Source organism: Myotis yumanensis, unplaced genomic scaffold (assembly GCF_028538775.1).
Source record: "Myotis yumanensis isolate MYYU_CA2020_CCGP unplaced genomic scaffold, mMyoYum1.0.hap1 SCAF_12, whole genome shotgun sequence".
NCBI classification, from domain to species: Eukaryota; Metazoa; Chordata; class Mammalia; order Chiroptera; family Vespertilionidae; genus Myotis; species Myotis yumanensis.
This window is the reverse complement of record NW_027223763.1, coordinates 11,272,837-11,292,961: the sequence shown is the minus strand read 5'-3', so window position 1 is coordinate 11,292,961 and position 20,125 is coordinate 11,272,837. Positions and strand designations below refer to the sequence as shown.

Here is a 20,125-nt window from a genome sequence, read left to right as displayed (position 1 = left end):
TATCACCTACATTCTGGGGCTTGGTTTCCCTATCTACTCAACCAGGAGAAGGTGGAGAGTGGAACTCTTAAATTCCTTCCCAGCTTGGACAGTCTATCACATAAACTCTTGAGTTGCAGGGATTGGTCCTTCTTTGACCTCATACTCTGAGCACCCAGCTTGGGACTTAACACAAGGCAGACCCCAATAAACAACTGCTGAATACATGGAATAAGTTGCACTGTTAACTCAAGACTCCCGTGGAAGCTTTAGGGGATTTTAAATGGAAAGTTGGTAATCAGGGACCATTTTGTAAACAAAAAAGCATAAGAGCAGGCAGATCAGTAACCCAGACAGACTAGTGTTTCTTCTCTGGCTATAAAAGATGTCGAGTAACTAAGAGACTAGAAGTCTTTTAGAGAAGACTGATGGGGAGGTCGTCAAGGACATTGCACGGTCAAGGGGGAAACGAAATGTGAAAAAGCATGAAGGTGGGAGTATATGTTGTAGGAACACCAGATAATTCTACTTAACCAGAAGAATCCATGTACGTCAATGGTGCTCAACCAGGGCACATTTGGTGATGTTTCTGCAGACACTTTTGAGCAGCAACACCATGGAAGAGGGCCTGCTATGCATTTAGTGGGTGGAGGCCAGGGATGCAGGCAGCTAAACATCCTCTAGTGCACAGGGCAAACTCCCAGGACAAAAATTACCTGTTCCAAAACATCAATAGTGCTGACATTGAGAAATAAGAAATCAGGAAAGCTATGGTAGGAAACAATGTATAAGGAGAAAGTTGTATGTGAAGCTAAGGCATTCTGAGCTGATCTGGAGAGTTTTGTGGAGGAATGGTTACAATGTGGACTCTGGGACTAATTCTACCACTTACTTGCTTTGTGACCTTGGGCAAGTCATTGAACTTTCCTGGACCTTGATTCTGTCATCTGGAAAACTGGGGTTATAATAGAACCTATTTCAGGAGGTCATTGTGAGGATTAAAGAATCAAGGCATGCATTGTACTCAGAACAGTGCCTGGCACATATTACGTGCCAAATGTGTTGACTATTATCATTGTCATGTGTACGTAATAGGGAGCTATAGTAGATTCAAATTCAAGATGGTGGTGAAAGAATCTCTCCAGTTGCTGATAAACCTAGAAAAATAATCTAGAGCTGCATGGTCACCATGTGACTATTACATGCACCCAATTAATAATCCTTCTTCAATCAGCTTCTGCTTCAAATGACACTACAGGCGGGGTGTGTTTGAGTCTATCTTGTTGTTTTTAAGTAACTCTCTGCCTGGGCTCTGTTTTCCAGATATCCATGAGGCCCAGGCCAGCATCCGACTGCCTCTGGCGTCCAGGCTCCTCACGGTTTTAATAAGTAGAGGGAGACAGAGGAAGCCAGACATGAAGACAGATGGAAGGATGGAAAGGCAGGAAGCCTTCCACGAAAGCTGTTGCCAGCGATACACACTGTTCACAAAGACTCCAAGGACGGAGCTGGGGGCATGTTTGAGAGGTCTGTTTGAGCTCCTGGTACTGTTCTCTTGGAGCCTTTGTTTGTAAACAGATATTTCTGCTGACACTGGGCTTTGTAAGGGCCGACAGATTGGGGTTGGGGGTGGGAGGGTGTTGGAGAAAAAAACAGGTTGTGTCCGCGAGTCTTAGACCATGTGTTTGTTGTTGAGAATACAAAGACCTCACTGTATTAAATGAAAATGCTTGTTTTACAAGGCGAGTGGGAATATGATAGGTACATGTCGAAAATGCTTCAGAAACTGAAACAACCTCATGCCATGAGGGCTTCCTGCTACATCATGCATCCAAGGACACACATGGATCATGAAGGCTTAGAATTGCTCTCAAGGGTTTTGGGGGTTATGGGCAGAGTCCCATGAGCCAAGTGGCTGTGAGCTCCCTTCTCTGCTCTCTTCATAAAGCTTGCCCTTTCTCTGAGAGCCCTGCCTCTATTTCACTTTCTCGATTGGCCTCCCACCACCTGCTGACCCAAGGGTAGAAGCTGCTATTGAACTAAAATATGAGTGTGTTAAAGGAGCCTCCAGTGGTCTAGACTCAGACTCAGAGCATACTGTAAAAACTTGTAATCATATAACTGCAGGCGGACCACTTTCGTTTTTTCAAAGTAGTGTTCAACTTCTGAAGTGGGATTCCATACTAGCGCTCTAGCAGAAGCAAATGGTTCAGGGGAGGTTCCTCAGGGGATTATTTCAAGGACACACAGTAGCATAAGAACAAGCATTGTAGTCTTCCAACTCTTGCTCCCGGCCCTAGTAGAGAGCCGGTAGACAGAAGATTACATGGATGGACAGGTAGATGGATGACAGCATGGAGTGATGGAAGGGTGGAGAGATGAAAGGATGGATGGATGGATGGATGGATGGATGGATGGGTGGATGGGTGGATGGATGAATGGGAGTGATGGAGAAAGGGGGGAGACAGGGAAGGCGGAGGGAAGGTGGAAGGGAGGGAGAGAGATAGGGTAGGTGGGTGGATGGTTGGATGGATGGAAATGGGATGGATATTTGGACTCAGAGATTCATGGGTAAAGTCCACAGTGAATAATTATGGTCAGGACCACCTCAGGCCACATTTGAAGTGAATTTCCCTATTTTAAAACTCAGAAGAGAAACTCAGAGACCAGAGTTTGAATAAACAAAGTTGTAGATTATATTTCTAAGGAATAAACTAACTTGTCCTTAGAGGAAAAAATGTCCCAAATTCTATTTACTCCAACAAGGGTACAGATGAAGGAAAGTGCAATTCCTCAGGCTGATCTGACAATTCAGCATCAACATTCTCATTTTCACAGACCTGCTAGAGTGTTCAGATTTTAGAGCTGGGAGCAGGCGTCAGGAAATGACCTCTCGTGCCCCCTGCTTTTCAGCATTTAAGTCATCATTTGGGGACCACAGACCCCTTTAAGAAACTGATGAAAACTTTGGACTTTCTCCCCAGAAAAATGTGCACAGCCTCAAAGTTTTACAGTAAATGTCTTGGGGTTCATAAATCTCTTCAAGTCCTCCTGGACCAAGGGAATTCTCCTCTCCTCCATTGATCTAAAGCAGCGGTTCTCAACCTGTGGGTCACGACCCCTTTGGGGATTGAATGACCCTTTCACAGGGGTAGCCTAAGACCATCGGAAAACACATATATAATTACATATTGTTTTTGTGATTAATCACTATGCTTTAATTATGTTCAATTTGTAACAACGAAAATACATCCTGCATATCAGTAGCAAAATTACAGTTATGAAGTAGCAACAAAAATAATTTTATGGGTGGGGGTCAACACAACATGAGGAACTGTATTAAAGGGTCGCGGCATTAGGAAGGCTGAGAACCACTGATCTAAAGTATTAGTGCTAGTCAGGTTATTTCAGTTGGTAATGGCTTTGGCAAGGAAATAGATGGTGATGATATTAAACAAAATACCAAGTCATATCAAAAATAATCTCAGCAATCAATTCACACCATGATAATGGTATGATTGAGACTCTACTCTTGTCCTCACATTTTATATCCTCCCCTTAGAGGTCAGAGTGATCTTTGGAAAACCGACACCAGATACAATTGGTAACTTCCTTGTTTGAAACTTTCTAATAACTTCCTAGGTTATCTAGATTAAAATGCAGATTCCATGACCCAGTATGCCTTCATCTCCAGACACACATCTCCTAGTGGCTTGTATACTTGCTCCTTCAACATCCTGAACTTATCCTATGCCATGGTTTATATCCTTTCTCTCTCCTCTCAATCATTATACTCCCACCTTCCATCTTCATTTATTGTCTTTCTCTTCCCACAAGAACTCAGAGTCCATGAGGGAGGAACCGGCTCTATCTGCTCACTGCTACATCTCTAAAGGTGCTAGGCACATCACATAGTATCTATTTGTTGGTCAGATGGAGACATGTGCAGGTTTTTGCCTTGGTATTGTCACTGTCATTTCCCTCACCTTTGGATTCCAGATTTCCCACTTGTAAAAAAGATAGTGTGGGTCCTATCCAACTACAGGATCCAATGCTCTGAAATCTTTGTGGCCAAATTTAAGAGATCTGATCCCAAATCCCAGGACAATATGGCTAGATAGAAGAAATAGACAACTGGACTGCAGTCCTTTTCTGTCCCTAATTTGGGGATGGAATTTGGGATAATTTCCTTGCCTCCTCTGGACATGGGATGCTCCATCTGTGAACTGAGGAGACTAGATGAGAGGCACCATCAATTTACATCATTTCTTCATCCAGAAATCCACCCACACACATTGGTTGAACCCCTGCAATATACCAGGCCCTGGGAGGTACCCTGAGCACAGAAGACATGATTTGTGCCAGCGTGCTGCTCTCATTTCCTCTGGGAGGTCTGCATGGCCCAGATGAAGGTTGCAGGGGGAGCATCCCACATTGTCACACATGGCTCTGCAGCAGCTCTCTAGGGACGGAATTGGAGAAGCTGAGAGAAAACCATGGGGAGAAGGACTCAGAAGCAACAGAATGTTACACTGGCTCAGCAGAGAGAAAGGGAGGTAGAGTGTGATGGGGAGAAGCAGTAAGAATACACACAGGTAATGGTCAGCTCAGAGAGACCAGGACCATATCTAATGGGCAATGCCATTCATAACATGTTTGCCGTCACTGCTTGGCCCTTCCTAGGGCCCATAATATCTTTTCACAAAGTTTACTGAGCACCAACCCACAGGGCTGGCCATGTGCTAATGTTGGGAATAAAGCAGAGACAAAGACAGAAGTGGTCCTTGCTTCTGAGGAGCTTGGACAACAGTGGGAAGAAACAGACAAGCTCAAAGACAATCACAACAGAGTGATAAATGCAATGAGGCGAGAAACAAGGGGCTGTTGAACTGGTGATGATTAACTGTCCAATCATTTCCTAGTGTCATACTCCTAAAAGCTACTTGTGGCCAATGTCCTCCGCTGAGACATGAATCAAAAAGTGTTCATTGTTCTCATTTGACCTGTGGCTCTACAATTTAAATGATGTGCATGACGTATCCATAGGAAAGGGAAGGCACACATTCTACATACATACCCGTGCCACCTAGTTCATGAATAAGTCCCCTACCTTCCAGGTGGGAGCAACCTTTTATGCCTCTGAAATCTCAAAGCACTTTCTGGGCCCCATAATAAAAACATGATGTATTCAAAAACACAGAGTATCTGCCTCTGTGCTTGCCTAGGGCATGATTAATTGCTTAGTTAGGGCAGTTACCATGATGTCATGTATCTGTTTACCAGTCTGCTTCCGCCACTAGGACTGGGAGCTCCTCAGGGATGGACCTGTAACCTGTTCTATTTAATCCACATATCGCAGCTCAATGTATATATAATACACAAAGACTTCAAAATAACTATCTAATTAAATGAATGGGCAAATGGATAGATGGGCAAATGGATGGATGGACAAATGGAAGGAAGGAAGGAAGAGAGGGAAGGGAGGAGGGAGGTGATTTACCTCTCCTAATATGTTTCCATTCTGAACCTCCCAGAATGCTGAGGGCAGAGGTTTGGCACGTAAGAAGTGCTTAAGAAAAGCAACTGAACAGCTAGCTGCATGATGGATTCTAGTAAGCTCAGCAACGTGAATGCCCCAGTGCCACTGTCATCCCACACTGGAAGGAAAAACGAAGGTATCCAGTGGAAAGAGCGCTGATTTGAGAGTCGAAAACCTGAATTCTAGTTTCAATTTTGCTGCCAATTTGTTGATTAAGTTTACTCAACTTAACATAGTTTGACAAGTTAACTTGCCAGACCTCAGTTTCTCTATCTGTAAACTGAGCAGATTGGATAAAGCAGACTCCATCATTCCAGCTTCAGAATTTGGGGGAGGGATGAACAAAATTCTATTTTTGCTTGTTTTTAGCAGATGATACCTAATCAGCCCAGCGGGGCTGGTCTGAGAAGAAGTCATCATGAGAGCTCAGTACTGGCTCTACTGAGGCTTGATCAGCTCCAGGGAGAGCATATGGCACGTCAGCCTTGTCACCCTTCCTTCCTCTACTCAGGACCCCACAGTTCATGCGGCACAATCACTACACGCATCTCGGATTTGGCCCAGAATGTACCCAGGACCTCCCAGAGGGTGACAATGTGTCTCCATTGGGCATATTCTGGAGAACACACCCCAGAATTTCTCAAAAGAGAAATCCGGAAACATTTTTGGCAGAGAGCATCTTTGAAATATGTGTGTATCTCCCAGTAGACTACTTAAAGATGGGAAATGCTCTCATGGAAGTAAATGGTCTATTTGCTCAAAAGTCACCTGCAAATTAATTTTGCATATCAGAAATGTCTTAGCCAATCTCTTTTAATATTCATTCAGATTTTTCCTCCATCTTTCCCTCCCTTCCATCCTCTCCCCCTTGATCCCTTCCCTTTTCAGTCTACAATCTCTAAGTGCATTAGTGACTGGACACACCATTCATTCATTCATTCATTCATAATTCATCCTCTCATCATGGATCATTTCCAGGACAATTACTGCATTCCAAGTGATGCAGTAGGTCCTGTGGATAGAGAAAAGTTACAATGTCCTAGATTTGAACCCCAGTTCCACTAACCTTTAGCTGTGGGGCCTTCAGTGAGTCCTATAACTTTCTAAGTCATATTCAAAGGATTCAAAGTGTAGCACTCGGCACAGTGCCAGAACATAGTAAGTGCTCATTATAAGCTAGCTGCTTTTATTACTGTTATTATGGCTGAAAATGTGTACTCTCCCCCTCAAGGGTATATAAACAGTGGATAGAGGATTCCAGATCCTGAGGTCATCCCAAGGCCTCACAAGATCAAGGGAAGCAGACGGAAAGACCCCCTCTCCCATCAAGAAGAAGGGAAATGGATGAAAACCCAAGCAAAAGATATGAAGCCAGGACACTGGAGGCCCAATGAGAAGCTGATAAGGGCAGAGAGAGAAATCTGAGAGGGAAGCTTCAAATTATGTGCTGCAGTGCACACACAGAACAAATGCTTTGCAAAGAGGCGAGGGGCTGGGAAGGGTAGACACAAGGCTAAAATGTGGCTTGGATTAGAAAGGCCGAAATATGAGTTGAGGAGGCATTTAAATACACTGCTCCCTCCTGGCTCTGTTTTGGAAGACCAGATTTCTTTTCCCTTCTGACTTCTTTGCTCAAGGGGAAATGGAATTAACCACTGTGTAATGTTTTTGAGTGTGACGCACGGGGTAGGTCATGTGCTTTGGTTACGTAATGCACCATGCCTGAGGTTCCTGAGCTCTTTCTTCCAGAATCATTAGATATTTAGCTGGTTATCTTCTGCAGTCATGCATTCATTGAGAAAAAAAATTTAAAAAATACAATTCCTTTAAAAGCCAGGCACTGTGCTAGGCAGTGAAGAAGTGGAGATGATCTCAAATATGCACACAATTAAATGTGACAGAAAGAAATCCAGGTCTTTTGATATATGTGTGTAGAGGGTACAATGGAGGCAGATGGATAAGGGAGGTGGGGAACAAATTCTACTTAGAGAAGAATCAGGGAGGGCTTCCCAGAAGAAGGGAACCTTGAGCAGAATCCTGTAGAGGCTTAGGTGTTCTGAAAAATGGTGCATGGGGATATAGGAGGCACACCAAACGAAGAAAATGATGTGGAATAAAAGCCCAAGTTATCTGGGGTACTGCAAATAATTCCATAATATTGAAGGACCTCTAGTCAGAGTCAAATTTGCATTTTAGAAATATCTGCCTATTGGATATTGAAGGATAGGTTGAAAGGGTGCAGAGGTTGAAGCTCATAGAAATGGGCACCACATTACTAGGAAAAGAGTTAAAGCTAGAGACACAGAGGGCCTAAGCTAGAAAGAGAAAAGAAGGCTATAAAGTTGTCAAGGAGGCAGGACAGACAGGAACAGATGACTGATTGAATGTTGTGGATGGTATAGCCACAGTCGGTGGCACTAGATGGGGACACAAGGAATTTGGAGGAAAACTGACTGAGCTAGAAGTGCATGTTGACATTCCTGGTGGATAGCTGGATGAATTGGTCTGGAGTCCAGAAGAATCTGGAGATAAATGATGCACATCAGCAGACAGATGATATTTACTCCATGGGACTGGGTGCAAAGTGAGGAGAAAAGTAGACCTAGCTCTAGCCTCACACTCAGAAAACAGAAGAACTTACCCAGCCTGGTCACTGCTCTGGGCTAGTCACCAACCCTCATCTATGAAATGAATGGCTTAGATGAGTGTTTCTCACACACCTTGAGTCTCTGAACATACATGAAAAAAAAAATATGTATTATGTTTTGTCTGTATATTTTGCATTTCTTGAAGCAAGGCCTACTTGTTCCTGATTGGCTTGTTAATGTATCTTTCTCTATTTTCTCATCAGCTTTTGTAGCCAAAAGACATCCAATATCATACAAACACATTTGCTCCTATTCAGTCTTGCAAGATTTCATGTTTAGAGAGCAACATGAATTAGGAATTAAGGGAAAATGGACATGGGACAGATACAGGAATGCCTTGACTACAAAGGTGATAGATACAGGTTAAACCACTAACTTCCTGAGGGCAAAAGAGGCTGAAACAGGGTTTTGCATTTAGTCACATGCTACCCCCAATGCACATACTTAAATTCCAAGCTGCAACCTCCCTCTACTGGACTTTCTGTCTTATACAAATGAACTTGAACCTGAGACCTTCTCAAGTTCTCTAAAATTTAAACAGGGTCATGTCTCTTACTCTTCCAGGGCCCTGGGTTTGTGGTAAATAATACTGAAAAACAAGTTTTCTTTGTTGTTTGAAGAAAAAAATGTAATGGCCAAAGTCAGTGCAGTAGGTCTGAGGGGTAGGAAGAAAGAGAGAAAGGAAGGGGTTGGAGGGAACAAGAGGTCCTTCATGGATGACAGTACTGGGGATTCCCAGAAGGAAAATAGGCTAACAGATGGCTACAGACTCCAGACTCTTACTATTTTAATTCATAAAATGATCTGATTAAAATGATAAGCAAGACTAAAAGGCCAGTGCCCTACTCTGATGTCCAAAAACTTCTCTGGAATGGCCTTTGTATAGTAAGAATTATGAAATTCGAGCACTCTCACCATTAGCCAAGTAGGTGATCACAGGGAAAGTTGCTCAGTGAGAGTTTTGCATTGTGGCAGCTATTATTAGCAATACTATTGGTGAGATGGCTTCCAGCCATTGGGAAGTACCAATATCCCCTAAATAATGTCTTCAGTCAGTCTTGGACTGAAATTCTACCCATTGGTACTTGGCTTTTCAAGTCAAAGTTTTTTGGGGTGATATTAAAGTATATATGTCTCTGGAAGAGTAACACTCTAAGTTGTTCCCAGTCATTGATACCTTAACAAGAAGGAATGCCATGTCCTTTTCTGAGAATGAGTGATGTTGGGGGAGAGGAAGCAGAAAGTGTGTGGGCACTTGGCCCCTGAGGGAGACAGGCACAGGCACCACCTAGTGGAGGAAAATGCACCGAGAAAGGGAGGAAACTTGGAATTAATGCCAACTTTGCAATTTTGTTTTTGGACAACCCTGATTAGATTATCGAATCCTAGGAGATGTCTGCTAGAAGGTTCTCTAGGACAAAGACAAGCTCCTTGCTACCCAAATGGTTCAGATGAGGAAAAGTGGCCCAAGACATACAGAGAAGTGCCCAAAGTCACACATCAAGCAAAGCACTGATGGTCTGGAACGGACCTCCGAGCTCCCAGTGCACTGCTCTTCCTTCTCCAGTGCATGTGGCCTTCTCTGGATGGCCATGGGTCTGCCCTTAGGGCTCATCATCAATGCCACTGCTCAGCACAGCCTCCCCATAGCCCCGTTTAAATCTCACTCCTCCTGGAAGCCCCACACGTTCCCTAGAATCCCTCCTCTGCTTTATTTTCCTTCTTAAGCATTCACCTGACATTGTGTGATATGGTTTATCATTCACTTATACTCTGTCTTCACCTTTCCCCTTGCACCCCACCCTACCTTCCAAAGGCAGGGGCATTCTCCTCTGAGGTTCACAGCTCTGTACTCGAGGCCTAAAACTGCACCTGGCATGTAGCAGTCACTCAATAAATACTTGTCAAATGCTGGGAAGGGGTGGTTACATTTTACTCTGTCTCTTGTTTTTATGTCTATTTCTTACCTTCTCTGTTTCATATTTTGTAATATAAAACAATCAAATGTTTCTTCTGTTTGTCTTTCCTTTTACTTTTTGTTTTATGCTAAGATGATCACAATGAATCCTTCCTGAGTGGCCAGGGAGGGAAAGGCAGTACCTGGCTCTGCCAAAGGAGAGAAACATGTCTAACTCTGAGAGCTGTTGAGAGAATTTGAAATAACGTGTGGAAAGGGCTGGACACACGTAATACCAACGTGAGTTAACGTTTACTGGGTGCTTACCCATGGTCAAGATCCCATTACTAAGCATTTTTCCACATGGAGGCCCAGTTAATCTTCAAAACAAGCCTACGAATTGGGAGCCGGTACCATCCGAATTTTACACTTGGGAAAAGTAAAGCTTGAAGAGATTATGTAACTTGCCCAAGGTCATGCAACTAGCAGGTGGGAGAGTCAGGAAATCAAACCCAGGCCGTCTGACTGAGTCCTATGATCAACCAGCACAAAATACTTGCTCAGTAAACACAGGCCCTTCCCCATTTCCTGGTAGTGTCAGCACTTGCTGAGATCAGTCAACTGCAGGTCATTCCCCCAGGGCTTGAGATGGTCCTAGGAGACTCCTCAGGCTGCTGGAGATGGAGAGAAATAATGAGCCAGCCATGAAAAATAGAGGTTTGTGGGAACGTGTGTGTTTGTGTGTCTATGTGTGTGTGTGCGTGTGCGCACGCATGCATGCGTGCACAGCCATCACAATATGTTCTGTATGGACACAATGGCTAGCAGATCCTAGGAGATTATTATGCACAGAACCAAGAAAGCTACACCTTTCACAATGTGTGGGCAATTCCATACAGCAATGACTCTCCTCCCTCAAAAGCCTGTCAGTGCCCAGCAAGGCTCCACTTAGCCCTTCTACACGTCCTTCCAAAGGCTCCCCTCCCCGCCTTTCTCCCCTTCCCCTCAGCTTTCCCAGGATGGTCCATCTCTTAAAATTCTGCAGCCCAGACTGGGTTCTTTCAGTTATTCTCTGTGTGATCTTGGAAGAGTCCTCAATCCTCTCAAAGTGCCACTTCTGTATTTGAAAAACTAGCAGCTCACCGAACACACAGGGACCTAAGACTTCAACTCCTCCTGTGGCTCTGAACTCTTTTCATTTTTAAAACTTTTAATGATGGAACTCTCCAATCACACACAGAGTCTGGCAAAACTGTGTTGAAGCCCGACATCTCTGCAACCTGGTTTCAACGATGTCATCAGGTTACCAATCTTCTTTCATCTACACCAGTGATGGCGAACCTTTTGAGCTCGGTGTGTCAGCATTCTGAAAAACCCTAACTTAACTCTGGTGCCGTGTCACATATAGAAATTTTTTGATATTTGCAACCATAGTAAAACAAAGACTTATATTTTTGACATTTATTTTATATATTTAAATGCCATTTAACAAAGAAAAATCAACCAAAAAAATGAGTTCGCGTGTCACCTCTGACATATGTGTCATAGGTTCACCATCACTGATCTACACCCTCCCTCATCCCAACACCCTATTTATTTTTTTCTGGAAAATTTTAAACAAACCAAACAAATGTAGCATCGTTTTATCCATAAATACTTTAACAGGCATTTCTAACAGATTAGGATCTTTAAAAATATATAACATTATCATTATCACCCCCAATAAAAGCCACAATCATTCCTAATGTCAGTCCATATCCACTCAAATTCTGCAACTAAGCAACCTGCACATTCCCTTAAATGGAATCTTGAAATTCCCACAATTTAAGCAGAATAAGGTGTGGGGAAGGTGGGAAAGACAGACCTTCACAGGGGGTTCATAAAATTGTGGGCACAATTTGAAAATCTCTATTATATCCCTACTCCTCGTTGTGCATTCTGAGATCACTGAGGCCCAGCGAGGGGCAGTTAAGTTGTCAAGACCACACAGTAAATAAATGGCAGGATTCAGCAGACCTGTGAAGTCCCAACATCAAAGGATTCCAGTGAAGTCACAGGTAACAAAAGATTTGCTAACGCTGTTTATCATTTGCAGTGTGGATAATGAAATAAAGGCACCTGTGCAGGAATGACCTTGAGTCCACAAATCCCTCACCTCTCCCACCTCTGGCTCCTCCTACTATTGCTGACATGTGGATTGGGTTCTGACCTTGGCCAACAGCTTCTGCCACCATGCCTCACCTGGTTCCTGTGGCAACTCGTGAAATAGGGATGCTGAGTGTAACCACACCTGAATCCCTCTCCCCTGAGGCCCCAGTGGCTGAGTCAGAGGCCCCAGGTCACACAGTTCAGAGGAGGCCAAGGCAGGACATGAACTCAGAGCTCCCAACTCCCAGTTTTAGATCTTCCAAGGAGCCAAGGGGCCAAAGTCCACAGGTCAGCTCTCAGTATTTTCGGTAAGTTTGTCGGGGTATGAGGCAAAGCCCGCAGAGCATCAAGAAGAAAGGTAAGGGAATGCTGAGGCAAAGAAAATGAGGGAAGGAGTGTGTGGCAGGTGAGGGGAGAAAAGTCATTTGCTGCGTTTCGGAGCCCTTGGCCACGGGTAGACAAGGCACAGCTGCATGTAGAGGGAGTCCTCCTACCTGGGGCACCTGGGATCTCTCTTTCTCATCTGAGTCCTGCAGCTAGTGCTGGTTTCACAGTGATCACAGGTGTGAGTGTGTGGGGCAGGAGGGAGGGGGGAGGGTGAAATAACAGGAACATACCCCTTCCTGCAGGACTAGCCCAGGCAAAGTGGGAATGCCTCAGTGCTGAGCTTCCCTTTTTAATATCCCCTGGTCCTGTTCTGAGGGGCTCCCCCTCCCAAGCACTTGGGAAGATTCATTTAAAATCAGATGCATGAAACTCAATGTGTTACACCGTACACACATGTTCACACTTTAAAGGCAACGCCAGAAGGGGAGGGCATGGCTTCACACACAGCAATCGCTCTGGAAACAGGTAATGTCAGGGCCAGGGCACCTAGGGGTTTGGGCTCAGCAGGGGAACTAAGACCAGAAGAAGGGTCTTTCCTGGTGTTTGGCAATTCAGAATCAGGACAGCTGATTTCTCTAAAGGTTCAGCCACTAACCAGCTCCATAAGCAGAAAACACTACTTCCCCTTTGGGCCTCAGTTTCCTCATCTGCAGAGTAGGGAGGCATCACACTGAATCTGTGGTTCTCCCCACTGAGGTCCTTCCACACCACCTGAGAAGACTTTGAAAACCACCAGTGCCCAGGCCAACCCCACGCCCTGACATCAGAAACCCTGGGAGGCAGCCTGGGCATTGGGAGGTTGTAAAAGCTGGTAACGCCAAGTGCTACCGGGGACAGAAACTATTGGACCAAAGGATCTCCCTGGCCCACTCAAGAGGAGGTGGCTTATGAACATAGTTTAACTCTTAGCTCCTGTATGAACCTGGTCTTCAGTTTCCCTGCTGCACAATGAGCTGTCTGACCCAGTCTGTGCCTGGGCTGACCAGGCACAGCCCACACTCCTGAGCCCCACACCTCCCACCTCAAGCGTGCCTTCCTCTGTACAGAGGGGCCATGGCGATGCAGCTTCCATCCCCTGTCTGTCCATGCGAATGGCTGCTTGGGGGAATGTGGAAGCTGAGGAAGGAGCAAGAAGCATGTGACAGTAGATCTGTGACCTGGACTCCGCTGTGAGCACGGTCTGGCTCCTGTGGGTGGGGGTGCAGGCTTTCCCTGGAGGCTATCAGCTTTTCCTGCTTACAGGTCCAGTGCTTCTGGACCTCCTCTGGCTCTCTCCACCAAGGGGTCATCCAAGTAGGTCACAGAAGAGGAAATCAAAGTGCAAGGAAGGGATGTGAGGGGGTCTAACTCTTCCTCAAGATACATTGTCCACTCTAGACAGACTCCCCAGCAACTCACAAGGAGGAGCCCTACCTGGGCACAAACAGGCCCCATTTTCTGAAGACCAAACTAGCAAACTGGAAAGAGAATGTGGTTATTGACCAGATGCAGCTACTGTTGACTGAGTCCCTAATGTGAGCTGGAACTGTGCCAGGTACTTTCTACACAGTTATTTTATTGCAATATCCCGATCTTAGTATGCCCATTTCACAGATGAGCAAACCAAGGGATGGAGAGATGAAGTGACTTGATTTAATTCACACAGCATCCAATTGTCAACAGAAAGTCCAAGCCCAGTCTGTCTGATAATTTGGCTTGAAATGAAAATCAGATCTGCTAGGTCAAACCCTGGTTCCAGGCGAGATGTATGCTTATTCTTTATCCTCTTTAATCTGTAGGTGATGATCAGCACACAGAGAGGCAGAGAGGAAGGAGAACACACAGCAGTCATTCCCTCTCGCTCCAGAAAAGACTGCTGAAGAGGAAACAGGCACTCGGTACTCAAGTTCACATCTATGCTCTGACCAGCTGATGGCCTGTGGGACTGTTTCCTCCTTGGTAAAAGGGAGCCAACAATGCCCACCTCCCAGGGTGGTTGTGAGAATGAAAAGTGCAGGCACAAAGCAAGCACTTAGCACGGCGCCTGGCACCTTGAAGGCACCCAGGAACTGCTGGTTTCCTTCCTGCCTTTAAGTGTCCTTAGTCCACAAAACCAAGACCGAGATCTTTGGAAAATTGTGTTGAATAACAAGAACAAAGTTTATTGAGCACCTACTATACACCAGATCCTGTTCTGAGCACATTTCACATATGAGCTCATTTAATGACAGATACTCAAACTATCCTAACTTTGTACATGAGGAAGCTGAAGCCCAGAGGAGTCAACTAGTTTGCCCAAGGTCACACAGCCAGTTAGGGGCAGAGGTGGATTCCCACTTAGGTAACCTGACTACTAAACCGGGCTTCTAACCATTGCAATATTCTAGACACCCCGTGACTACAAATGCCAGGGAGAATAGTATTAATGTACGGACTCCTAGAACCTAGCTTTCTCAAGTTGGGAAAATGCAGGAATTCTTTTTGGGGGGGGGGGGGGGTAGTAGTAAGTGGGAACTGTAAAAGGGAGGGACAAAAAAGACTTCTGAGTAGCCAGCAAACTCAATCCAACATTTAGAATGAAAGGAGAAAGCATGACGGGGGCAGCATTGCTGGATGGGGTTCAGGTAAATCCCTTTCTCCTCTGAGCAGGGATTCTGGATCACTATGGGGTGGGCTGGGAGGAGGGGAAGCACTTGTGGGGTCCACATTTCACTTATCTAACAGGTCAGGAGAAACTTTAACAAGATTAACTGCTGCTCAGGGCCTCTGCTCAATGGAGCAAATTGAACCCATTGTTTTCATTTTCTTTCTCTTTCAAACTGGAGGGCACTGGGGCGGTGAGGGGGGGGAGGGGGCAATTGGGGATGAGGGGCAAGGGTCTGGATCCTGCCTGATATGGTACAAAAACAAAGGGATGCATCAGAAAACTCCCACCCCAGGACTTGAAAGACAGCCTCAATCGCCATGCCTGAAGGCTGTGTCTGGGTGGTGGGTCTGTGAGGGGTGAGAGGTGATGGTGTTCATTAGACACGTTCTCTCCATGGTGTAGGAGATATGGTGTAGGGGATGAGGCCGGGAAGTCAGGATGCCTGGGATTAAATCCCAGTTCCTGCCACTGAAGACCTGTCATCCAGGACACAACCTTCCTCTGTTCCTATCTCTGCCTTCCTATTCAGCCAAAGAGAGAACTGGCGCCTCCAAGCACCCTGATCCCAGTAGCCTAAAGAATTCCTCAAGCCTAAAGTCCGTTCCTTGTCAGGGGTCATCTGGAGAATCCTGCACTTTCTAACTTTAGCTTTGTTTTTGCCGGCACAAGCCTTTCCTTTTATATTTATTAATATATATGTTTTCATATATATATATATGTTTTTTTTTCTCCTTCCCTTTTGGGAAAATACAAGGCATGTTTTCTGAGCTTCAGAAGCAAACTGCTCCTTCCCTCTGCCTCTCCATGCGCCTGTCTGAACTGGTGTCAGTGAAGTTGGAACCGGGGCAGAAATAGCATCCCAGGCAGATCTGGGAGCGTGGCCCGCCTACCAGGAGCGGCAAGGCCTGCCTCTGCCAGACGACAGACCCGGTTAACTGCACCGTAAAATTAGACCTTTGCGAAACCCAGTCAAATCCTGCAGCAAAGAGTAAAAGAATGATGTAAGGCAGCCTGGCCTGACAGCGAGGCAGCAACCCTCTGCCTGAAATAGCAGCGCAGTCCCGCTGAGAGATGCCTGCTCTCTCCAGATAGGTGACCAGGGATTCCTAGGAAAGTGGCGACGCCCAGCCTCAGGGAGCCAGCGGAGGTCAGGCAGCACACTGGGCCCTAGGTCTCCAGCAGCAGGAGGAGATGGCTCCGCACCTGCATCCCCGCTGCCCCACCTGGGCCCTGCCTCTCCCAGCCCAAACTTACAGGAAGGGAGAAGCTGGAAAAGTGCTTCTGCAAAGAACCTCTGTTTGTTTGCTTTTTAATTCAAGGAGAAGCAGGTTCTTTTTCGTCCGACAGTCTCTCCCGTGTGGAGGATACACAGAATGAGTCTTTTCTGGCTCAGCGCCAGGTGTTTACACACCGCCAAATCTGGCTCCGACTCAACTAGGGGAGGGGAAAAAATCCACCAGTATCCTCGGGAGAAAAGCTCCTGGTTTTCTGGTGCTACGCTCCAGCAGTGCCTTTTTTTTTTCCTTTTTGAGAGGAATGTTATTTCCACACATAAAATGGACCAGGCATTTTATACAAGCAATAATAACCTAGCGTCCCCCATCCAATTAAAGTATTTTACTGCACAAATCTTTGTGTGAGAGAGTGACGGAGTGCACAGGAGAACGCGTGTGGATAGAGGCTCCTTGTCTGAATTACAATTGCAAGCACGCTCCTGAGGAATCCCAGGTGTTACATATATGTTTAAATGCATTTACTGCCTTTTCAGTGATGATACCTGTATAACCCTGGGCTCTCCCCTCTGGAAGGGAAGCCTTCCAAATCACTGGTTATGACAGGTAAACACGGGGAAAAAAATAGATCCTCTTATCTTTTAAAAATCCTCTCCAAGCAGCAGGCTCTACGCTTCTCCGATGTTCCCAGAGAGAAGTAAACATACCGCAGTCCTGAATTACCATCATCATCATCATCATTATTATGAATAACGTCTCTCCTCTACCCTATATTACACCCCGCACTGGGTGACGAGGGCTTGGGGGCTGAACGTGAATGAGCTCACTTTCCCTCTCCTTCCTGGGGAAAAAGGAGGAAAAAAATAGCATCCGATGACGTCAGATGTGTGTGTGTGGGGAGAAATCACTTTCTAGCTCTTGGTTTGGTAGTAGGAGAATGGGAGCTTTAGGGGCACATTCTTGGCACAGTAGTTGAGTTGGGGTCCCCTGAAATGGGCTTCATGTAAACAGGACAGTCAGAGCTACCTGGGAGGGACTCCACGCCAAGACAGAAAGGAGCAGAGCTGCCAAAGAGCTTAGAGCTTTCCCTTCTAATAAAGTGTGTGTCCGGGGGTGGGATCGCAAAAACGCTTCCCCACGTTCCTGGCTGCAGCGAAGGGGGAACCCCTTCTCTGGCTTTAAGACGTCCCAGGACCTGGCAAGGCTGTTTGTGCAGGAAGGGAATCTCCCAGCCAGAAGAGGCAAAACTTTCCTTCTCTCCTCCAGCGCCACCCTACCTCGGTCCCCCGGTTTTATTAAAGGCATTGCCACAGACTCATTTTGTGAGGGTATGGATGTTGGAGCCTTTCTAAGGTTTGCAACCCTCCAAGAGTGTCCGGTTTCACTCTGGGCTTTGCTATGGAACCGGGAAGGGGACAGAGAGGGAGGGTGAGGAGGGAGAACTCAAAGTCCCAAATGAGAAAAGCACCCTGTTCAGCAGCCAAGTCCGGGAAGACTGGCAGGGTGTGCGAGAGGAAGGTCTTGCCCCAGCCCCGAGGGACAGGCAACAGGCTTTAAAAGCGAAGACATGGATGGCTCTGTGTGAGTGAGTGAGTGAGTGAGTGAGTGTGTGTGTGTGTATGTGTGTGTTGTTTGGCTGGGAGGAAGCGGGTCAATCCCAGAGGCAGAGATCAAGCAGAGAGCAACTTTGGGGCACTTCAAGGACTTCTAAATCCAGGAGATTACAACAACCTCGTCCTTGCAGTCTTTCAGGATAACCGGGTCAAGTGAAGGGGGGTTACCGCGATTAAAAAGTCCAAGAAAGCAATGGTCCCCTAGCCTCTTTTCACATGCATCCCAATTGGGTCACCCTCCCCTCCATCCCAAACAGAGACAGCACTTTGGACCATCCCGAAAAAGGCTTCCGTGCTCCAGGCTCCCAGGGAGCAGCTCTTACTGACTGGCCGCAGGTCTCCGGACCTCCAGGAGCGCTCCCTGCGATGCTCCCCGGGGTTTAGGTGGCAACACCTTTGGAGAGCACCCATTCCTCAGATGGGGCAAAGTGAGCCTGGCAGCTCGCTCAGGGTGCCTCCGCGCCTCCGGATGGGCGGCTCCCGCACAGACACACCCGTCCGCCCCGGACCAGCCCGCCGCCCGCGCCCAGGCAACCGCGCGCCCCTGGGGCCGCGGGGCCGGAGCAGCGCCCGCCGGGCGCCCTCGCTTACCTGTGATCACCGCCGGAGATCTCTGGCCCCCCTCCGCTCGCAGCCACACTTGCAGCGTGAACGCGTCCCGGGGCAGCTCGAGGTCGGCCCGCAGGCGCAGCTGCTCGCCTCGCCCGCTGAAATAGAGCGCCCGGCTCGGCGGGCTCGGCTCCTCGGCGGCGCCCCTCGCCTCCCGCTGCTGCCGCCGCCGGGGGACGCGCACGGCTTCCCAGGCACCGCCCGGCGGCGGCGGCGGCGGCGAGGCGCGGCGGCCGCGGGCCGCCCGGGTGGCGCAGGTGGCCGGGCCGGCGGCGGGGCGCGGGGGGCGGCTGGCCCGCGGGTCTCTCCGGGCCCGGCGGGGGCGCTCGGCCAGCCCGCAGCCCAGCGCGGCGCTCAGCAGCCCCAGGCGCAGCACCCAACTCCAGAGCCGCATGTCCGACGGTCCCCCCCGCCCCCCCTTCGCCCCTGCACCGCCGCCGGGAGCTGCCAGCTTTGGGAGACTCGGCGCCTCGACTTTCTTCGCTTCTTCACCCTTCTTGGGCGAGCCCCCCCTTTCACTTGCTTTTTTCTTTTCTTTCTCGCTTTCCTCCTCAAGGTGTGTGCTCCACTACCCCCACCTTTGAAAAATACAGCCCAACTCCTCCTGGTTGGCAATTAATTTCTCTCCCCGCTCCTTTATCTGCCCTATCCCCCCTCTTAACAGCTGGTTGCCTTCCTCCTTGTTTTATTTCATTTTATTTTATATGATTTCTCGCTCTACCAAAAAAAAAAGCTCCTCTAAGACACTGCTCCGCTGAATTCCCTCCCCCCAAAAGATGCTCTAATTTATTTATTTTTTGCGTCCTTTATAACACAAGCCACAGCCCCCTTCTCCCCCCACCGGTCCCCCCTCCCCTCCCTCCTTCTTCACAAAATGAAAGGAAAGGGGGGGAAATCTCTCAGAAGATGAGTAAACAAGCGTATGCTAATCTGCTCCCGAGCGCTCCACCTTCCCAATTGAATGAGTCCCTGTTAAAACTGCGGGGATCATGACTAATCAATCAGTTTGGAGAGGCCAAGCTACGCAGCCTGCCTCTACTTTGCCGTTTGCCTCTTTCCTTCGCTCCCGCTTCTCCACCCCCCCTCTTTTTTTTTTTTTTTTTTTAAGAAGACAATCTTAAAGTAACAATTTAATGAAATTCTGTACACACCCCCTTATGGTCCTCCCAACTCTCCCCATTCCTGCTCAAAACACACACACATTCCTGTTTTTGTTTTGGTTTGCTTGCGTTTGTCCCCTCCTTCATCCCCCCTCCTCATCATTATTTTTCCCCCTCCTGGAGGGAGAGGAAAAAAAAAACAAAACACCTCTCTCTTCTCTCAGGATCTCCTTTGCACTTTGCTGGTAAACCTCATCCTTCGCTATAGCACATAAAGAGTCTTGAAACTTGATTCTCAGATTTTTTTTTTTTAAATGCTGTTTCTCCCTTTCACTCTCCTCTCCTCT

The 20,125-nt window shown here is 47.1% G+C and overlaps 1 protein-coding gene across 1 annotated transcript in view; it reads right to left on the bottom strand.

The window, feature by feature from the left end:
• PAPPA (pappalysin 1) overlaps positions 1–19,483 on the bottom strand; it is a 222,900-nt gene extending 203,417 nt beyond the window's left edge. Inside the window, exon 1 of the mRNA XM_070430787.1 lies at positions 18,661–19,483. Coding sequence (XP_070286888.1) covers positions 18,661–19,072 — 412 coding nt within the window. The 5' untranslated portion in view covers positions 19,073–19,483. The remainder of the gene's footprint in view (positions 1–18,660) is intronic.
• Positions 19,484–20,125: the final 642 nt, after the last annotated feature.